Source organism: Aulonocara sp. 'chitande type north' Nkhata Bay, linkage group LG20 (genome assembly GCF_057382095.1).
Source record: "Aulonocara sp. 'chitande type north' Nkhata Bay isolate Kocher_YH1m ecotype deep benthic linkage group LG20, A_spYH_male_GT1.1, whole genome shotgun sequence".
Lineage (NCBI taxonomy): Eukaryota > Metazoa > Chordata > Actinopteri > Cichliformes > Cichlidae > Aulonocara > Aulonocara sp. 'chitande type north' Nkhata Bay.
This window is the reverse complement of record NC_141363.1, coordinates 3,227,988-3,246,181: the sequence shown is the minus strand read 5'-3', so window position 1 is coordinate 3,246,181 and position 18,194 is coordinate 3,227,988. Positions and strand designations below refer to the sequence as shown.

Genomic DNA, 18,194 nt, shown 5'->3' with positions numbered 1-18,194 from the left:
GAAAAATGAAGCTGTTCCCAATCAGACAGTTTGGATAGTATTGCGTGGTGGATCAAAATCTGATGGTGCTTTTCTGTGTTTATAATTTTTTCAATTTTGAGAAGATCCTGAACAGTACTGCCTGAATTGCAGTCATGGCTTTCAAAGAATGACACAAGCTCCACTGTGTTTTATGCATTTTGACCTCCTCCATATCTATTGCTGGCCTTTTCAATCAAAAAAATTATCCTATTTCCCTTCCTTAAAAATTGCTTCATAACAGCATCCCATCCACTGGTTAGATTTCAGTGAACAGATGCAGTTTCTCTGAGGGGGTATAGCTCAGTGGTAGAGCATTTGACTGCAGATCAAGAGGTCTCTGGTTCAATTCCAGATTCCCCCTATGGCAGCTCAAATGATCAGGTAACATTTTTGAAGGACCCTCTAACATTAAAAAAAAAACTATAGCTCAAGAGCATTTCCTAGCTGAAGAGGCAGATTCATATTTTCATGGTTTTCAGATAGTGTTTATCTGCTGTAAATAGTTCAGCTTCCATAGAAAAAATGGACACATTGAAGACTATCTTTGAAATACGACAAGTATGCTTGTTATGCAGTGATTAGATGCCAAGACAATGTCCCTCACATCCTTACACTCCCACCAGCAGCTTAAACAACTTATACAGGGAAGGATCCTTGTTTTCATGTTGCATTTGACATGAGATTTATCAGACCAGGCAACATTTTTTTCAGTAACTGTTCAATTTTGGTGTAAAATGTTGCCTCAGTTTCCTGTTCTTAGTTGACAGGTGAGGCCTCTGGTGGGGTCCCCTGCTGCTGTAGCCCATCTGCTTCAAGGTTTGACCTGTTGTCCATTCAGAGATGCTCTTCATATGTTGGTGGTTACTTAACTGTGTGGTTTTTTTTTTAAGTTATTTTTGCCTTCCTGTCAGCTTGAAGCAGTCTGGTCATTTTCCCCTGACCTCTAGCATCAACAAGGCATTTTCACCCAGAGAACCGGCACTAACTGGATTTTTAAAAAAACTCTCTGTAAACACTTGAGATGGCTATGCATGGCACATTTATTACTGGCAATTTCAGTAAAACATTCATCACTTCACAAGACCTGTAGCCACTGATTTCCAGTTCAGTTCTTGTGTCATCTGCACATTTAAGCCTTTTATTCCGGTTTCCCTTCCTTAACCTCCTAGGACCTGGCGTCCACATATGTGGACATCGCATTTTGGGTTATTTAGACTAAAATACTCAATTTTGCTCTACATGGGTCTGATATCCACTTACGAGGACATTATACTGATACTGTTCTATCAAAATTTTAAACAAATATCCTCATATGTGTCTCTTATTTTTTTTAAAAACAAAAATAAGGTTAAAAAAAATCTGGTAATTCTTTGTTTTTACATTCATCGGGCCCCAATATGCCGAAATATCAAAGAGAAATTAAAAATGCATGTCGTGGAAGAGTTTGGGTCTTAGGAGGTTAATAATGGCTTCAGTGAGCAGCTGCATGATGAGGTATACTACCGACTAATAATGTCTAATATTTGTATAACCTTCCAAACAAGTGTTATGGGATTCAGACCTGGCACAAATTCTACCTAGTAGGTAATTAATAAATAGAAATAAATACATTTAATTAATTAATTAATTAATTAATTAATTAAAAAGAGCAAGAAAAACAAAAATGTTCCCAGACTTCCTCTACACGCGTCCACACTTGCTGTTCTGATATCAAAAGTTTTTAAGGTAGACTGTTTTCTTGGATTTGGTAAATGTTTAAATATGCAATTGTAACTCTCTGGTGCCACCTTAAAACCTGTAGTCTGTAATAGGACATGATGTCGTCGGTAAACAGGAAGTAAGTCTGTGAATTAAGGAGAAGGCATGTGCAGCATGGTGGCCTTAGCCAGATAAATCCAGTGGCATCCACATACATCCTATGCCTTTGGTAGCATTGTGGGTATGTATAGACTTGTTTTATATTTTATGTGCATGTATAGACCACTTTCTTTCAAGTAAGTTCATTTTTCTGTAAGTTTAATGATAAAACCAATCTTATGCAGTTTAAGCTAGCAATCGCTTATGGAGCTAGTTAAAGGGGAATGACAAACGAATTGGAGGCATTCATTATAGTAAGACTTGTTAAAATCATAATTTGATGTTTGTATTTGACTTAAAAAGGGAAGTAATTCATATGAACATTGCATGTTGACATATTAAAAAACTGGGTTAATATATTTTCATCGTTATATATGTACATGGTGAATAAGTACAGTGATTATGCCTTGTACTGTTTGTTACAGTTTCACCTTTCCCTGTGTCAATAAACCTGTGAACCGGGAATCGTGTCGTCAGAGTCTTGATGTGGGGAAGGAGTTTAGCTGACTGCCCAACCATAGCAGAGGCAGTACAGTGAAACCACACTTCCTAGCGGGCAAGATAACTTGGAAACGCCGACAGATGGTAGGGAGACCATCATCACAATCAACTAATGGACAATTAGCACATCTAAGCAGAGATTCGCTGAGAAATTGTTCAGTCCAAGTCAGAAGAAACAACCATGTCAAAAACGCATTCGCACGCTCCTTCTGTGCACTCCTATGCATCATCAACTGGGTCTGCTGCAGCCAAGGCACGAGCATGTGCAGAAGCAGCAAAGGCTCGTCTTTCTTATGCTGAGGAGGAAATAAACCTAAAACTAGAAAAGGCTAAATTGGAAGCCTCAATGCAAATGCTAGAATACAAGAAAGAAACTGCTGCAGCCATTGTGGAGGCAGAAGTGCTAGAAGCTGCAGCTGATATCAATAGTGAAAGACGTAGTTGTGACCTTGTACTAGATTCTGACCCTCTAGAAACTATTCAACGAACACAACAGTATGTTGCGGACCAAGGCAAAGTATCAGAGACAGGGCATCAGCAGCATGAAAGTGTTACGCCAACAAAATCACAGCCGTTCCCCAGCTCACATGGAGTTCAGATCTGTAAGGAAGAAGATGTTCACGAGCCACGACAAGTAAGATTTGAACACAGATCTGCTACTCCAACCCAGAATCTCAGATCTCAAAATGACTATAGTGGTGCATTTCCCTCAGCCTATCCCATATCTCCTAACGCCAACTATGGCAGCCCCAACCCAAATGATTTTGTGAGATATCTTGCACGCCGTGAACTTGTGTCTACAGGCTTACTTCAATTTAATGACAAGCCACAGAACTACAGAGCCTGGAAACGCTCATTTCTATCTGCAACCAGTGGCTTAGATTTGACTGCGAGTGAAGAGATGGATCTTCTTTTAAAGTGGCTTGGCAAGGAGTCAAAAGAACACGCAGAGCAGATCAGAGCAATTCATGTTAATCATCCAGGAGCTGGGCTGGATATGATATGGGAAAGACTTGATAGAACCTACGGCTCAACAGAGGCAATAGAGGATTCTCTCTTCAAGCGCATTGACACATTTCCAAAGGTAGGAAATCGAGACTATGCTAAGTTAACAAAGTTGAGTGATCTTCTGATGGAACTTCTTTCGGCTAAGGATGAAGGAGACCTACCTGGACTTTCATTCCTCGACACAGCAAGAGGTGTCAATCCAATTGTGCAGAAGCTCCCCTTTCGTCTGCAAGAAAAGTGGGCTTCAGCTGGCGCATCGTACAAGCGGCGAGAGCATGTGCCGTATCCGCCCTTTACCTTTTTTGTAGAGTTTGTTAGCCAGGAGGCTAGCATTGCCAACGATCCAAGCTTCAACTTCATCACTCAGACAGACATCAGCTCCAGGACTGAAAAGTTAGCGTGGCAGCCAAACAAGCATAGAGGAATCTCAGTCTGTAAAACGGACGTATCCTCCAGAGCTAGTTCTGATTCTAGTAAGTTCTCATCAAAGCTTGATGATTGTGATAAAGTATGCCCCATTCATGGGAAACCACACCCATTACGCAAATGTCGTGCATTCAGAGAAAAATCGATTGATGAGCGCAAGATGTTCTTGAGGGAGCACAATTTGTGTTTCAAATGCTGTTCAGCATCATCGCACCTTGCTAGGGATTGCAAGGTCAAAGTGCAGTGTTCTGAGTGCAAAAGTGAAAGGCACAACACAGCTCTACATCCAGGGCCTGCACCTTGGATAGAAGTGAAGGACCCTGCTCCAGACCATGGCGGGGAGGAAGTTGAAACTTTGCCTCAATCGGACATCACAGCCAAATGCACAAAGGTTTGCGGGGGAGATCTGATGGACCGATCCTGTTCCAAAATATGCCTCGTGAAGGTATATCCAGCTGGGAACAGAGAAAAAGCAGTGAAGCTGTATGCAATTTTGGATGAGCAAAGTAACAGGTCGTTAGTTCGCTCACAGTTTTTTGAAGTGTTTGGTGACAAAAGCCCATGTGCGCCATACATACTGAGAACATGTGCAGGAGTAAAAGAATAATCAGGTAGGAGGGCAAGTGGCTATGAGGTGGAATCTCTTGATGGGACTGTCCGCATTCCATTACCCAGTCTCACAGAATGCAATGAAATTCCCAACAACAGGGATGAGATTCCAACCCCTGATGTCGCTATTCATCATGCACATTTAAAGTCACTGGCACACCTCATCCCAGATCTGGACCCAAATGCCCAGATCATGCTTCTCCTAGGGAGGGACGTTATCAGAGTACATAAAGTCCGCAAACAGGTGAATGGTTCACACAACCAGCCCTATGCTCAGAAGTTAGATCTGCGGTGGGTTGTTGTGGGCAACGTGTGTCTCGGCAGTGTCCATAGGCCATCAGCAATCAGCTCCTTCTATACAAATACCACAGAGCTGCGAAGGCCATCTATCTTTAACCCATGCCCTAATGTGTTTTGTGTTAAAGAAAGGTACAGCGCCATCCAGGTTGCAGACCATCTTCCAACGTGTCCTGAACAAGAGTCCATCTGCGATGTTGACCATCTTGGATGCAATGTGTTCAAGAGGACCAAACAGGATAACCAAGTTGCTCCTTCAATTCAGGACGCTTCATTCATGAAAATAATGAAGGCTGGACTACAGAAAGACACAAATAACAGCTGGGTAGCCCCTTTACCCTTCAAGAGTCCACGTCAGCAGCTTCCTAACAACAGGCCTCAGGCACTGAAGCGTCTCAAGTCTCTCATTCACAACTTTGAGAGGAAGCCTGAAATGAGGGAACACTTCCTTAGCTTCATGGAACAGATGTTCAAAAATGGTCATGCAGAGTTGGCTCCTCCGTTGGGTGAGGAGGAAGAGCGATGGTATTTACCAACATTCGGTGTGTACCATCCCAAGAAACCAAAGAAGATCAGAATAGTTTTTGACTCCAGTGCTCGATTCAATGGTGTGTCACTCAACGATGTGCTGTTGACGGGGCCTGATCTGAACAACACACTGCTGGGTGTATTGATTCGCTTTAGAAAGGAAGCTGTTGCATTCTCAGCAGACGTAGAACAAATGTTCTACTCTTTCTTGGTCAGAGAAGAGGACAGAAACTTCTTGAGGTTTCTATGGTTCCGTGATAATGACCTCTCCAAAGATATCGTGGACTACCGCATGACAGTCCACGTGTTCGGGAATAGCCCCTCGCCTGCAGTGGCTATTTACGGCCTCCATCAATCCGTTCAGGTCAGTGAGTTCCATGCTGACCCTGATGTAAAGCATTTTGTGATGCGAGACTTTTATGTAGATGATGGACTGAAGTCTCTGCCTACAGTCGAAGCAGCTATCAACTTGTTAAAGAAGACACAGGATGTCCTCTCCAGGTCTAACCTGAGGCTGCATAAGATCGCAGCAAACAAGAAGGAGATCATGAGAGCCTTTCCTTCAAGAGACTATGCAAGTGACCTTAAAGATCTTGACCTTGATGCAGACACAGTACCGATGCAACGCAGTCTCGGGCTCAACTGGAACCTTCAAACAGATTGCTTTGTCTTCAGTGTCTCCCAGGAGACAAAACCTTATACTCGCCGGGGAGTCTTATCTATCATTAACAGTCTCTACGACCCTCTTGGGTTTGTAGCACCAGTTGTCATACAAGGCAAGGCCATTCTGCGAGAGCTCACTGCTGAGAATGGTGACTGGGATGTGCCATTACCTCGAGACAAGGAGGAAGCTTGGGCCTCGTGGAGAGCTTCACTGACAGAGTTGTCAAGTCTGACGATACCCAGACCCTACACTGAAACTTCACCATCGACAGCTGTCAACAGAGAATTGTGTGTTTTCTCTGACGCTTCAACAAAAGCTATTGCTGCAGTAGCATATCTTAGAGTCACAGACACTGCTGGAAACCAGCATGTGGGGTTTGTCATGGGAAAGGCCAAGCTGGCTCCTCGTCCAGAGCACACAATCCCGAGATTAGAGCTCTGTGCAGCAGTACTGGCTGTTGAGTTGTCAGACCTGATCTCAGCAGAACTTGATCTTCAGCTTAATGCTGTGACTTATTACACAGATAGTAAGGTGGTTCTGGGCTACATTTGTAATGAGACCAGGCGTTTTTATGTGTACGTAAGTAATCGGGTCCTGCGCATTCGAAGATCCTCCAGTCCACGCCAGTGGCGCTACGTGGCCACAAACCAGAACCCTGCAGACCATGCAACACGTTCTGTTGCTGCAGGCACTTTAAAAGACACCAACTGGCTTAGTGGACCCAGGTTTCTGTCCAAACCAGAGCAAGACATCCCTGACATCACCTTTGATCTTGTGGACCCAGGTTCAGATCCAGACATCCGACCGCTTGTGTCCACATTAAGCACTGCTACAGCATCCAAGCAACTTAGGTCCCAACGATTCACCAAGTTTTCTTCGTGGCAGTCACTGACTCGTGCAATCGCCCATCTGAAACATATTGCCAGTTGTTACAACATGATCACAACAAACAAACCTTGTAAGGGCTGGCATCTTTGTAAGACAGGATTTAGTGTTGAGGAATCCACCCAAGCCTCAGACATCATCATTCGAACAGTCCAAGAAGAGGTTTATGGCGAGGAGATCAAATGTATCGTAATACACAAAGAGGTTCCCAGAAGTAGTCCTCTGAAAAGTCTCGATCCCTTTATTGATGCACATGGCCTACTAAGAGTCGGAGGTCGTCTTCACTATTCAAGTCTTGCTCAGAGTGAGAAGACTCCTGTGATTATTCCAGGCAATCATCATATTGCAACCCTGCTCATTAGACAGTACCACGAACAAGTTCACCATCAAGGGCGTCTCTTTACGGAAGGGGCCGTCCGTGCAGCTGGATTTTGGATAGTTGGTGGAAAGAGAAAAGTGAGCAGCATCATCTACCGATGTGTGACATGCAGAAGACTTAGAGCTCCAGTAAGCTGCCAAAAAATGGCCAGCCTTCCGGCAGATCGTCTCTCAACAGACCCTCCCTTCACAAATGTTGGCCTTGATGTGTTTGGTCCTTGGAGTGTTTCTGCACACCGGACTAGAGGAGGCCTCTCACACAGCAAAAGGTGGGCCGTGATTTTTACATGTATGAGCGTAAGAGCCGTACATATTGAAGTCATAGAATCCCTCGACACATCCAGCTTTATCAACGCATTAAGGCGGTTTCTAGCAGTTAGAGGGCCGGTCAAAAGTATTCGATCAGACAGAGGCACTAACTTTGCGGGTGCTTGTCAGTCCTTGAAGATACCCTCTAACATCGACCACAATGGCGTCAAGTCTTATCTGTCAGCCCAAGGTTGCTCTTGGACATTCAACCCTCCACATGCCTCCCACTTTGGTGGAACGTGGGAAAGGATGATTGGTCTGGCTAGAAGGATTCTTGACTCCATGTTCCTCCAGCTCAAGGGGAAGCTGACCCATGAAGTGTTGGTAACTTTCATGGCAGAAGTAGGAGGCATCATTAATGCCCGGCCTCTTGTTCCTGTAACAACTGACCCCGACAACTCATTCATTCTTACGCCAGCTGCTCTTCTAACACAGAAGGTAAACTGTGTTCCTGCTCCTCCAGGAGAGTTTGGAGCCGCTGACCTCTACAAGCATCAGTGGAGACAAGTCCAGCACCTGTCCAACACCTTCTGGGACAGGTGGCGCAAGCAGTTCCTTCCAACATTGCAATCACGTAGGAAGTGGCAGTCATCTAACCCAAACATTAAGCCAGGGGATGTTGTTCTCCTCAAGGACAGTCAAGTACAAAGAAATAAGTGGCCACTTGGTCTGGTAACACAGACCTTCCAAAGCAAAGATGGTAAAGTTCGCCAGGTCGAGGTCAAGGTCATCAAGCCAGGAGGAGAAACATTGTTTGTGAGACCCATTACAGAAATAGTACTTCTTCTGGCTTCAGATGTCTAGGTGTTGAACTGTCATTGACAAAGTGTGGTGGCGTTAATCACGCCAGGCGGGGAGTGTTCTGATATCAAAAGTTTTTAAGGTAGACTGTTTTCTTGGATTTGGTAAATGTTTAAATATGCAATTGTAACTCTCTGGTGCCACCTTAAAACCTGTAGTCTGTAATAGGACATGATGTCGTCGGTAAACAGGAAGTAAGTCTGTGAATTAAGGAGAAGGCATGTGCAGCATGGTGGCCTTAGCCAGATAAATCCAGTGGCATCCACATACATCCTATGCCTTTGGTAGCATTGTGGGTATGTATAGACTTGTTTTATATTTTATGTGCATGTATAGACCACTTTCTTTCAAGTAAGTTCATTTTTCTGTAAGTTTAATGATAAAACCAATCTTATGCAGTTTAAGCTAGCAATCGCTTATGGAGCTAGTTAAAGGGGAATGACAAACGAATTGGAGGCATTCATTATAGTAAGACTTGTTAAAATCATAATTTGATGTTTGTATTTGACTTAAAAAGGGAAGTAATTCATATGAACATTGCATGTTGACATATTAAAAAACTGGGTTAATATATTTTCATCGTTATATATGTACATGGTGAATAAGTACAGTGATTATGCCTTGTACTGTTTGTTACAGTTTCACCTTTCCCTGTGTCAATAAACCTGTGAACCGGGAATCGTGTCGTCAGAGTCTTGATGTGGGGAAGGAGTTTAGCTGACTGCCCAACCATAGCAGAGGCAGTACACTTGCATAAAATAAAGGTGTTATCAGCTAAGGTATAAAAACAGTAAGACTTGATGCATGTGTGAGGTGTTGATGCAATAACATCAAGTTAGAAAGCTTCCCTCAGATAGTTAGTAGTGACTGGATGCTGACCTTAATGATCTTGAGGAGGCATATGAATGCTGTATATCTGCCACATGATTTGATGCTAGACCATTTAAGGCTAAACACAAACAGTGACACTTTATACTGAATTCTGTAATGCACAGGGAGCCACTGCAAGGCTGTCAGCACTGGAACAATGTGATCTTTTCTTTTTTTGCCCCAGCCAGAAATCTAGCTAAAGGGTTTTGGTCTAACTGTAAATAAATAAGACTGACTGAATAACTCCATATATATGCTAAACTAAAGATGGAAGGCCACACAATATAACCTCATTCTTGCCTTGTTTAGCTGTGGGAAAATATGAAACATTGAATTATTTGAAGCCAGGATACAGGGATTGTGCCCTTGTATAGAGGAGTGATTTCCAAGATTCCCTGGTATATGTTTGTAAATCCTCTGAGTTGGAATGAAAAAGACATGTCATATTCAGAGGCAGCATGTACAAAGAAAACAGAACAGGCCACAAAATAGAGTCTCTGGGAACTCCAGATGTCATAGAAGAGTATTTTCCAATGTAGACTGAAAAAGCCCCTTATTTAATATAAGACTGAAACCTGTTTCGAGCCAAACCCTTGACTCCTACACAATGTTCCAAATGCTAAATGAGTAAATCATGATTGACTGAGTAAAAGGTAGCACTCGGGCCCAGCGGAGCTAAGATTGAACAATCACCAGTACAGAAATCACCAGACATTCAGTAGAGTATCATTTATTACTTTTAAAAGAGAAGACTGAGCATTGTGAAAGTCCCTGAAACCTGACGGGAAGGTCTCATAAATTTTGTTCTTGTCTAGAAAAGACAAACGTTGATCTAAAACAACTTTTTTTAAAAATAGAAGTTTAGCTATAAATTACAGTTTTTTGAACAGCTGTGTGGTAAACTGCTGTTTCAGTGACTGCTCAGATATTGTGAAGAATTTTGCATTAGGACAACCCCTACTATACACAGTGTCCAAGAAAAAGGAGAAAAAAAGACACATCTGGTCTGAAAACAGCACAAAACTTCAAACTCGAACTTTGAGCATTAAAAGAAGCTAATGAAAACTGGCAGCACAGTTTTGGACAGATGAAATCAAAATATATTTATTGGACTCAGATGGCGTCCAGCATGGTTGGAGTGGACCTGGCTAGGATTACAACAGCTGGAGGTAGATCTATACAAGCGTTAACCATGCTGGACAGATGACATTTGTACATTTTTCTGTGAACGCAGGTTTAATGCATTTTGAAGTGCAACAATGCATAAAAGATCAAAGATGATTTCTAGTCTCAAGACACTTGAAAAACATAAATTTCCCACACAAAGCAATCATGAAATTGCATTTAAAGGAGAAGTGAAGACTGTCACCAGTCTCCTAAATTAGAGACATAAATCCAGTTGGACGCCTCGGGAGTATTTTAAAGTTAAGCAAAGACCAAAACAAACAAAATAAGAAGCAATTTTCCATTTTCTATTCTGTTTCTTCTGCACCCACACTTGTGTTGCCCTGGCTAATATAAAGCCATTTTAGTAATATTTAGGCTCACATTAGTAAAATATGGTGCTGTAACATAGATTTATGCAGCAGTCCTTCCATGTAAAAGCAGAGTAAACTAACTTACAACTGTGTGCATTAATGTAGTCATACTGCGTGCTTACTGAAGCCCAATATTTAATATTCATTGTCCCTGTCAGCAAATTGAGCACTTGTTGAGCTCCTAGTTCACACAGTTTGCACTGAGTGATTTTTGGTGGTCTGTGCAGCCATTAAGCCCGAGTCAGTTGTTTCTTAATAAATGGTTTTGATGTACTTTATATAAGACCAACTGTGATGATTGTAAGAACTGAATAAAAAACAGTTTAGAGGTCAACATGATCGCTTCGGGAGACTTTTGGAAGTTTTTAGTGGATAAATCATCGCCACTAGGTGGTGTTTTGACAATATTTGCATGCAATGCTTAACAACAGCTTCTTTGTTCTCTCCTAGCTTGCTATTAATCTGCACGCTGTGTTACAACAAGGGTGAAGTAAACGAGGAGGAAGGAACAAATGGACATAATGACGGGCAGGAGAGCGGATCACACTCGAGCGGGTGGAGACGCACGCACGTCACCTCTAGGGGGACTCCTGCGATCATGAATGGGATGGGAATGTTGGACTGGAACTGTCAGTGTGTGTGTGACTGTGTGTGTGTGAGGGAGAGAGATAGAGAGAGGGAGAGAGGAGCGCTGTGAATGTAGGGTCGTAGCTTTGGCTGGGAAGAGAGAAGGCTGTCCTGCCAATTTCGCAGTTTTCCCTTGCTTTCCACAAGGACAGACCCGCATCCGAAGTGTGTCACGGCGGCTGCGTAAAGACCGAAGACAGGGCTAAGCTCCACTGCAGTGTTACGGTTACTCCTACTGGATGTCCACTGGTAAGTACACTGCATGTCTTAAGCTTTGTATTGGGCAACAATGTGAATTTGCTACAGCTCGGCGACACTGAAAAGCAGTCAAAGGATAGAGCCGTGGAAAAGACTGGGAGCAGTTGACTTGCACTGGAGTGTGTTTTGCTGTGATGACTGCGGCGGCGTTGAGCCGCCTGAACTATTCAGCGGGACTGTACACTACTGTACACAGGCGCAGACATCACTTTATTTATGTAATGTGACATTTAACGCGAAGAGGCGAATCAGCCGAGTGACACTTGGCGATTCTGCCCAGAGCGTTTCACCAGCGTCCTCTTGCCCAGTGACCTGTTTGGAGTCCAAACATAATGACGTACGCGTTTATGTTGGGGGAACAGGCCCGGTGTGTAGCCCTTTTACAGCCCTTATCACTGTACAGTAGTCCTGTGAGCTGGATAGCACATTCATCCGATATCAGAGGATCAGCTGCCAAGGCAGAAGTTGCCCAACGGAATGTTTTACTCACGACAAGTTAGTAGAGGCGCTGATGTGTGGCAACCTGCACTTTCTTCTGCAACCCACACACTCCCGGCTGACTCCAGACTATCCGGGTCCAACGCCGTCTCCATGAGATTTGTGGTTAAAGCGGCTACATTTGAACACTGGGAGCAGTGCCTCAGTGGCTACTTAGAGCGTCCTGTTATGTAATGCGCTTCGGCCGACTGCCCCTTATTCAGACACAGCCTGGGCCTACACGTGTAATTGCCAAACATGTTTTCGGACATCAGAATCATGTTAGCGCCGGTGACCGCAGGACTGTTGCTGCTCCGTGTCAATGTGCACAATAATACAGATATTTGCTCGTACGCATCGTCCTAATTTTTAAACGCACGCAGGACGGCTGATTCCAATGTACACATGTGCAATGTACAGATTCGTTTCGTGGTTTATGGCAGATGTATGCCTGCATAGATTGCATAACATAAGAGCCGCATGTCGCAGTCTGACCTGTCGTAAATGTATAAGGATGAGTCGAGGACTAAGGTTGTTTCTGCAGGAAAAATGAAGGTGAAGGGACACATGCTTGCAGTGTGCCAGAGTGGGTCATACGCCAAAAAAAAAATAAAAAAAAATGCACCCAACGTGAAACAGCATGCTAATTACTTTACCAGTTTGTAAATGTTGTGATCAGCTATTAATCTATTATTAAGTAGGAAGGAATTTAATTAAATAATAGTTACTGAAGAGATGGTTTCCCAGCTTGCACCAGTGTGGGTTATATTTAACATATAGTTAAATAGTTATCCTTTTAGTTTTCAGCTTGGCAGCTTTCATGTTAGAGGCTGCTGTTGATTATAAACATGTGTGCACTTCATGCTTGCTCTTCCCACCATTAGTCTTAGCTCTGTCAGCCTGGGAGATTTGCTTAGAGTTTAGAGGTTAGCGCTGTCCTTGACATGTACTGCTACAATCCAGCTATAGTGAGTCATCAAAGCTAATGGGGGAAGCATGGACAATTTAATCTGGACTGGAGAGCTCTTGATCTCTGATGGTGCCCACTCAGTAGGCCTTTGTTGTCAAATAGAGCACACCCATGCCTGCCCACTCAAGATGTTAGGGGCAGATTTCGGTGGCAAAGCATGGCAGAGTGCTAGCCACCAAGAAGTGGTGTTTGATACCAGTTGTGGAAGCCGGCAATCAGTGTAGAGCTGGTTGGAATGGGACTGCATTCTTTGTCATGGTTTCAGGATAAAACTTATGAACGGCACCTGCTGCACGAGGCAGGAATTAGAGGAGGTTCTGCTTTTACAGTTCAGCATTTTGCAGGCAGAACAAAAACATTTGAAAGTGTGGTCCCAGGCTGGCTGAGGCATGGAAAGAAAAGAAGTGGAATGGGCAAACCATACAAAGACGTGCACATTCAGTGGCATAAATAGGCCCTATAACACCAAACATATGTGTAATATGAAAAATGCATACTATTAATGTTAATGCAATCAGGTGATATTCCCTCATGCTTTGTTTGCTTAACAATATCACATGTTTTTTGTGTTTGGTTTTTCATTTGCTTTTACAGGAGAACAGGTGGTTTTTAAAGGCACTCGGTGGTGTATAGAGTTGACACACTGACTGTTTCTACAAAAGAAAGCAACTCAAATGCAGACGCCCCTCTGATGCTTTTGGCCAATTTGAGCTCATGGTGTGTGCTCGCTGGGGTAAACTAGTGGCCTGGCCAAAGAGCGCAGTGTTGCTAAACACAATTAAGCCAACACAGGTGAGACGATTCTCAAATCTCTATATTAAAAGAGATTAAAAGCTTCAAGATCAGTACTGTTTTATGTGAAACATTACCAATTGTATGTTGTGTTTTGTAGGATGTCATGGGCCAGAGACCTCTTTCCAGGCAGAGTGGACCAGCGAAAGACAGCATGGGGAGAGCGCAATGGCAAAAAAAGGAAGGACAGCTCGTCACTATGCAACCCACGTTACATGAGCTGCCTGAGGGACCCGGAGGACTTGGAAACCCCTAATGCTGCCCCTCAAAATTACCACTGTGGGGCAGGCACCAGTGGGAACAATTTTGGCCTGCGCTGTGGCTGGCAGGAAGACCACTATGCGAAACGGATGGTTGGTGGTGGAGATCTGGGTCTAAAGGCTGTGAATCTGGGCTTCGAAGACGGTGAGCTGAAGGGTAGGAAAGAGGAGGAATTAGGACAGTTCTCTGAGGGTAGCTGCAAGACAATGACTGCCACAGACTGTTGTATGCAGGTCGTGCGGGTTTTTCAATCCAAGAAATTTCAGTCCACCAAGCTGGAACGTCTTTATCAGCGGTACTTCTTCAGGCTCAACCAGAGCTCTCTGACCATGCTAATGGGAGTTCTGGTGGTGGTGTGCGTTGTTATGCTTACCTTCCACTGTTTCCAACCGGAGTCAAGCCTCAGACCTGGCTACATCTCAGTACTGTCTGTGGCCATGGTTGTTTTCCTGGCGATGATGGTGGTGTGCAATCGAAACGGCTTCCACCAAGATTACATGTGGATTGTGAGCTACCTTGTGATCGGGGTACTGATTGTAGTGCAAGTATATGGGATCGTCAGCGTGTCCCCCCACAGTGCATCAGAGGGCATCTGGTGGACAATGTTCTTCATCTACATTATCTATACCTTGTTGCCAGTCAGAATGAGAGCTGCTGTGCTTAGTGGAGCTGTGCTGTCCATCGTACACATAGTCACCTGGTATCTCAGCAAAGACAATAAGGATAAGTTCGGTTTTTTTAAACAGGTAAGTGATGACAATAATTCTAGAATAGATGGAGATATGCATTTATATTTAATTTGATCTTATTTCAACATCCATAGAGCAATTGTTCAGTAGAATATTTATTTCAAAACACTCAGTTTGAGTTACTTTCAAACATCATTTATGTTTTATATTGTATTATTTTTTTCAGTTTTTTACTTTGCTTCCACGTGTGACCGGTGTGTTTTTGCGTTGTGTCTGACAAAGAAAGGTAAAAGAAAGAAAGACCTCCAAGTAAATAACTTGCTCGCTCCAGCTCCTACAACCAAACACAAACAGTGGGGGAGAGGGTTAGCTCAACCCATCACAACTTCCAAGCTAGCCAGAATTATATATTCATGCTAGCATTAACGGCGCCTAAAACACATTTGTGGCACACACATACTACACATTTATAGCATCTAACAAAAACAGGCACAATGATGACAATAATTAAACTAAAGACACACAATCAGAAACATCAGGGTGGCTAAATATACATTATATGTGTGTTGTACAGGGTCTGGAAAGAAATGACACCAACCTCTCCCACAGGGTAATTGTAGAAAAGGGGAGAGGCCAAAGGGGTACACTGTATTTATAGGGTTGCACCAAAGAAGAAGAAGGACAATGAGGAGGGGCTCCAACTGATAAAGAACATAACTACAGGCTTGAAGGTCCTAAAAGTCAGGTATAAACTGGAAAATAAAATTTGTGGTCTAGAACACATTTTGTGTAATTATAACAACATGTAATGTCCGTTACACACGGAGTCAGACATGCTAGTAATTTTTAAAAGTGGTCTTGAGCAATAGTTCTCCAGGATTTCTGAAAGTCTTTGAAAGTTTTATCTTTGGATCGTGGCTGCTTTTTCTCTCACTTACAGTTCAGTCCTTGTACTTGACCACTTTCAGAGGAATGCTTGTTAAGCCACTTAACACTGACCTATGAATCAGTAAAGCATAAAAAGGCCCCTAACTCAAAGGGTGAACCAGTGCTATGTCTAAAAACAATGGCTGGCTTAACAAAAACAAAAAACCATTTAAAGGCATTATGTTATTGCTATCCTGTCACAAAAACACATAAAATGATTTCATATTTCTTTAATGGAATCTATGAAAAATGTCAAAGATAGCACAGATTATGTTTGCACCGACAAGGTGATTCCCAAAGAGCTATTAGCCAAAAACTTGTCATATCTTGAAATTGTGTTCAGTGTGGTCATAAAAATTGTGAGAAAACTAGAGAATTTCCTGCAGACGAACAATCTCTGTAGGTCAGGAATATGACATTTAAAAAAAAAAAAAAAAAGCTTGAAGACCCGAGAGACGCACCTGTCCCTTCAGTTAGGATGTCTTGAGCAACAGCTCGCCAGGATTCCCCCCAATATTTTTTTCTTTTCCCCCTCTTGAGGTATTACAGGGGGTATCCGGATTTGAACCGGAGACCTCTTGATCTGCAGTCAAATGCTCTGCCACTGAGCTATACCCCCTACACGAGAGCAGTACCGGGCTCCAAACCGTTAGCAGATGATCCCTCAACTGTTCGCCATCACAAATGATCTCAGTGGAAGGGTGGCTGCCAACAAGCTATTCTTAATGAAAAGGCAGAAACAAGGAAATGTCTCAAGGAAAGGAAAGGAAAAGAAACAAGGAGAAAAGGCTGAGGTATGACAAATTGCACAAGAGCTGGCCTGGAATATCAGTGGGAACAGGTCCTATGGCGTGATGAATCCTAGTTACTAGTATGACACTAGCAGCCTAGGAGAGAATTTAAATGTGTGTCTTTGTTCAAAATTCCCCTAAAAATTCACCCTAAAACTAAATTTGTCCCTTAACAAAGAAATATGTCCGAAGCTTTTTTGTTTGGCTTACTCCTATTGGATATCCAATGGTAGTAATGACGCATTTTGCAGAACTCCAAGTTTTTTGTTTTGGTTCAACATCACAATTACCGTAATTGTCGGGCTATAAGCCGCTACTTTTTGCACAAGCTTTGAACCCTGCGGCTTTTAGTCAGGTGCGGCTTTTCTATGGATTTTCCATGATTTTTGTGATATCGTAAGACGATTTGTTTTGTTTGTTCCGCTGTTGTACGGCACTACGTTGCCTGGCGGAAGGATCGGGGTTCAAGAGTGGTATGTTAGTCACATGTCCGTCCGCCAGGCAACGTAGTGCCGTACGAAGTAGCGCGAAAAACAAACTTCAAAGTAGCGCTACGCATTCAGCGGGAGGCGTGGATGACGAGCGGCGATAAACTTGCGAAAAGCAAGTTATGCCCAACTCCACCGGTGGATTCTGACAGCGTGGAAAAGTGCGAAAACATCCACGATCACCAACGGATTTTGAAGGGCTGGACTGCTGCATGATGGAGAGGAGGACACCGCCACGGCCCTTCTGAGGGTGTTCGACTCTGACACTGACAACGAGGATTTCTTTGGTTTTGAAAGTGACAACGAAGGAGAGAAGCGGAGAGTGGATGACGAAGCCATCATGAGCCTGTTTGTATCCGACATTGGAGAAGAGGACTTTGGTGGTTTTAGTGCGCAGGAAGAAGAGAAAGATGGTGAATGACTGACTTTTCTTCTTGTTAAAGCTGTGTCACTGCACCTGAGCCTAAAAGGTAGTCCGAATCTATTTTTCTGGTGTGCTATAGGTTACTGTTATGTACTACATGTGCAAATATGTACCCATAACTTGTTTTTCAAAATATTAATAAAAGGGGTGTGTCTCCAAACAGCCATCTCTTTCCTGGCAATTCCCTTTGTGCATATTCTCTTACATATGATAAGTCAACATTGAAACACCTGCGGCTTTTAGTCAGGTGCGGCTAATGTATGTACAAAACAGGATTTTCCCCTGATTTTAGCTTGTGCGGCTAATATTCAGGTGCGCTTTGTAGTCCGGGAAATACGGTAAGTCTTTTTATAAATACATGCATAAACAGGAATACGGTTACATGGACCAATTTCTTTTTTACAGGAAGCCACTGGGGATTTGTTTTCAAAAAGATAGCGACGGTCACGTCCATGTTTTGAAGCTGAGCCAGTATTATTCCCAGTAACTGCCTGTGTATGAATGTTCTTAAAATTTGTGAGTAAACAAGACAAAACATCTCACACTTGTTGATTTGTGTTAGTCTGGGCCCGCTATTATCACGACACAAAGGAGTACAATGTTGTTACTGTACTCATCAGTGGAAACGGCCTACTTTCTCTTTCCATCAATATAGGACAAAGCATTTTAAAGGCTCTTAACCACTTTTCCATGTCAAAGGTGATGTACTAAAAGTAGATGCTACTGTAGATCTCAGCAGTTTTCAAATGAGATTTTTAATGAGCTTACATTATGTGCTGTAGGGCAGCTACCAGCAGC

General features: G+C 43.1%; 1 protein-coding gene and 2 non-coding genes across 6 annotated transcripts in view; 2 read left to right on the top strand and 1 right to left on the bottom strand.

The window, feature by feature from the left end:
* The first annotated feature begins 310 nt into the window (after positions 1-310).
* On the top strand, positions 311-382 carry trnac-gca (transfer RNA cysteine (anticodon GCA)). Its single transcript has one exon. It is a non-coding gene; the product is annotated as a tRNA-Cys (tRNA).
* Positions 383-8,284: 7,902 nt separating this feature from the next.
* LOC147304847 (adenylate cyclase type 6-like) overlaps positions 8,285-18,194 on the top strand; it is a 36,088-nt gene continuing 26,178 nt past the window's right edge. Inside the window, exons 1-5 of one of the 4 annotated variants that reach the window (XM_086277516.1) lie at positions 8,285-8,580; positions 8,924-9,063; positions 11,143-11,568; positions 13,619-13,816; positions 13,917-14,823. In XM_086277516.1, the coding sequence (XP_086133642.1) occupies positions 13,918-14,823 (906 nt within the window). In that variant the 5' untranslated portion in view covers positions 8,285-8,580; positions 8,924-9,063; positions 11,143-11,568; positions 13,619-13,816; position 13,917. Of the gene's footprint in view, positions 9,064-11,137; positions 11,569-13,618; positions 13,817-13,916; positions 14,824-14,859; positions 17,913-18,194 lie in introns of those variants that run through there. The other 3 variants (XM_086277515.1, XM_086277517.1, XM_086277519.1) reach the window with 3 other exon arrangements.
* On the bottom strand, positions 16,241-16,312 carry trnac-gca (transfer RNA cysteine (anticodon GCA)). Its single transcript has one exon. It is a non-coding gene; the product is annotated as a tRNA-Cys (tRNA).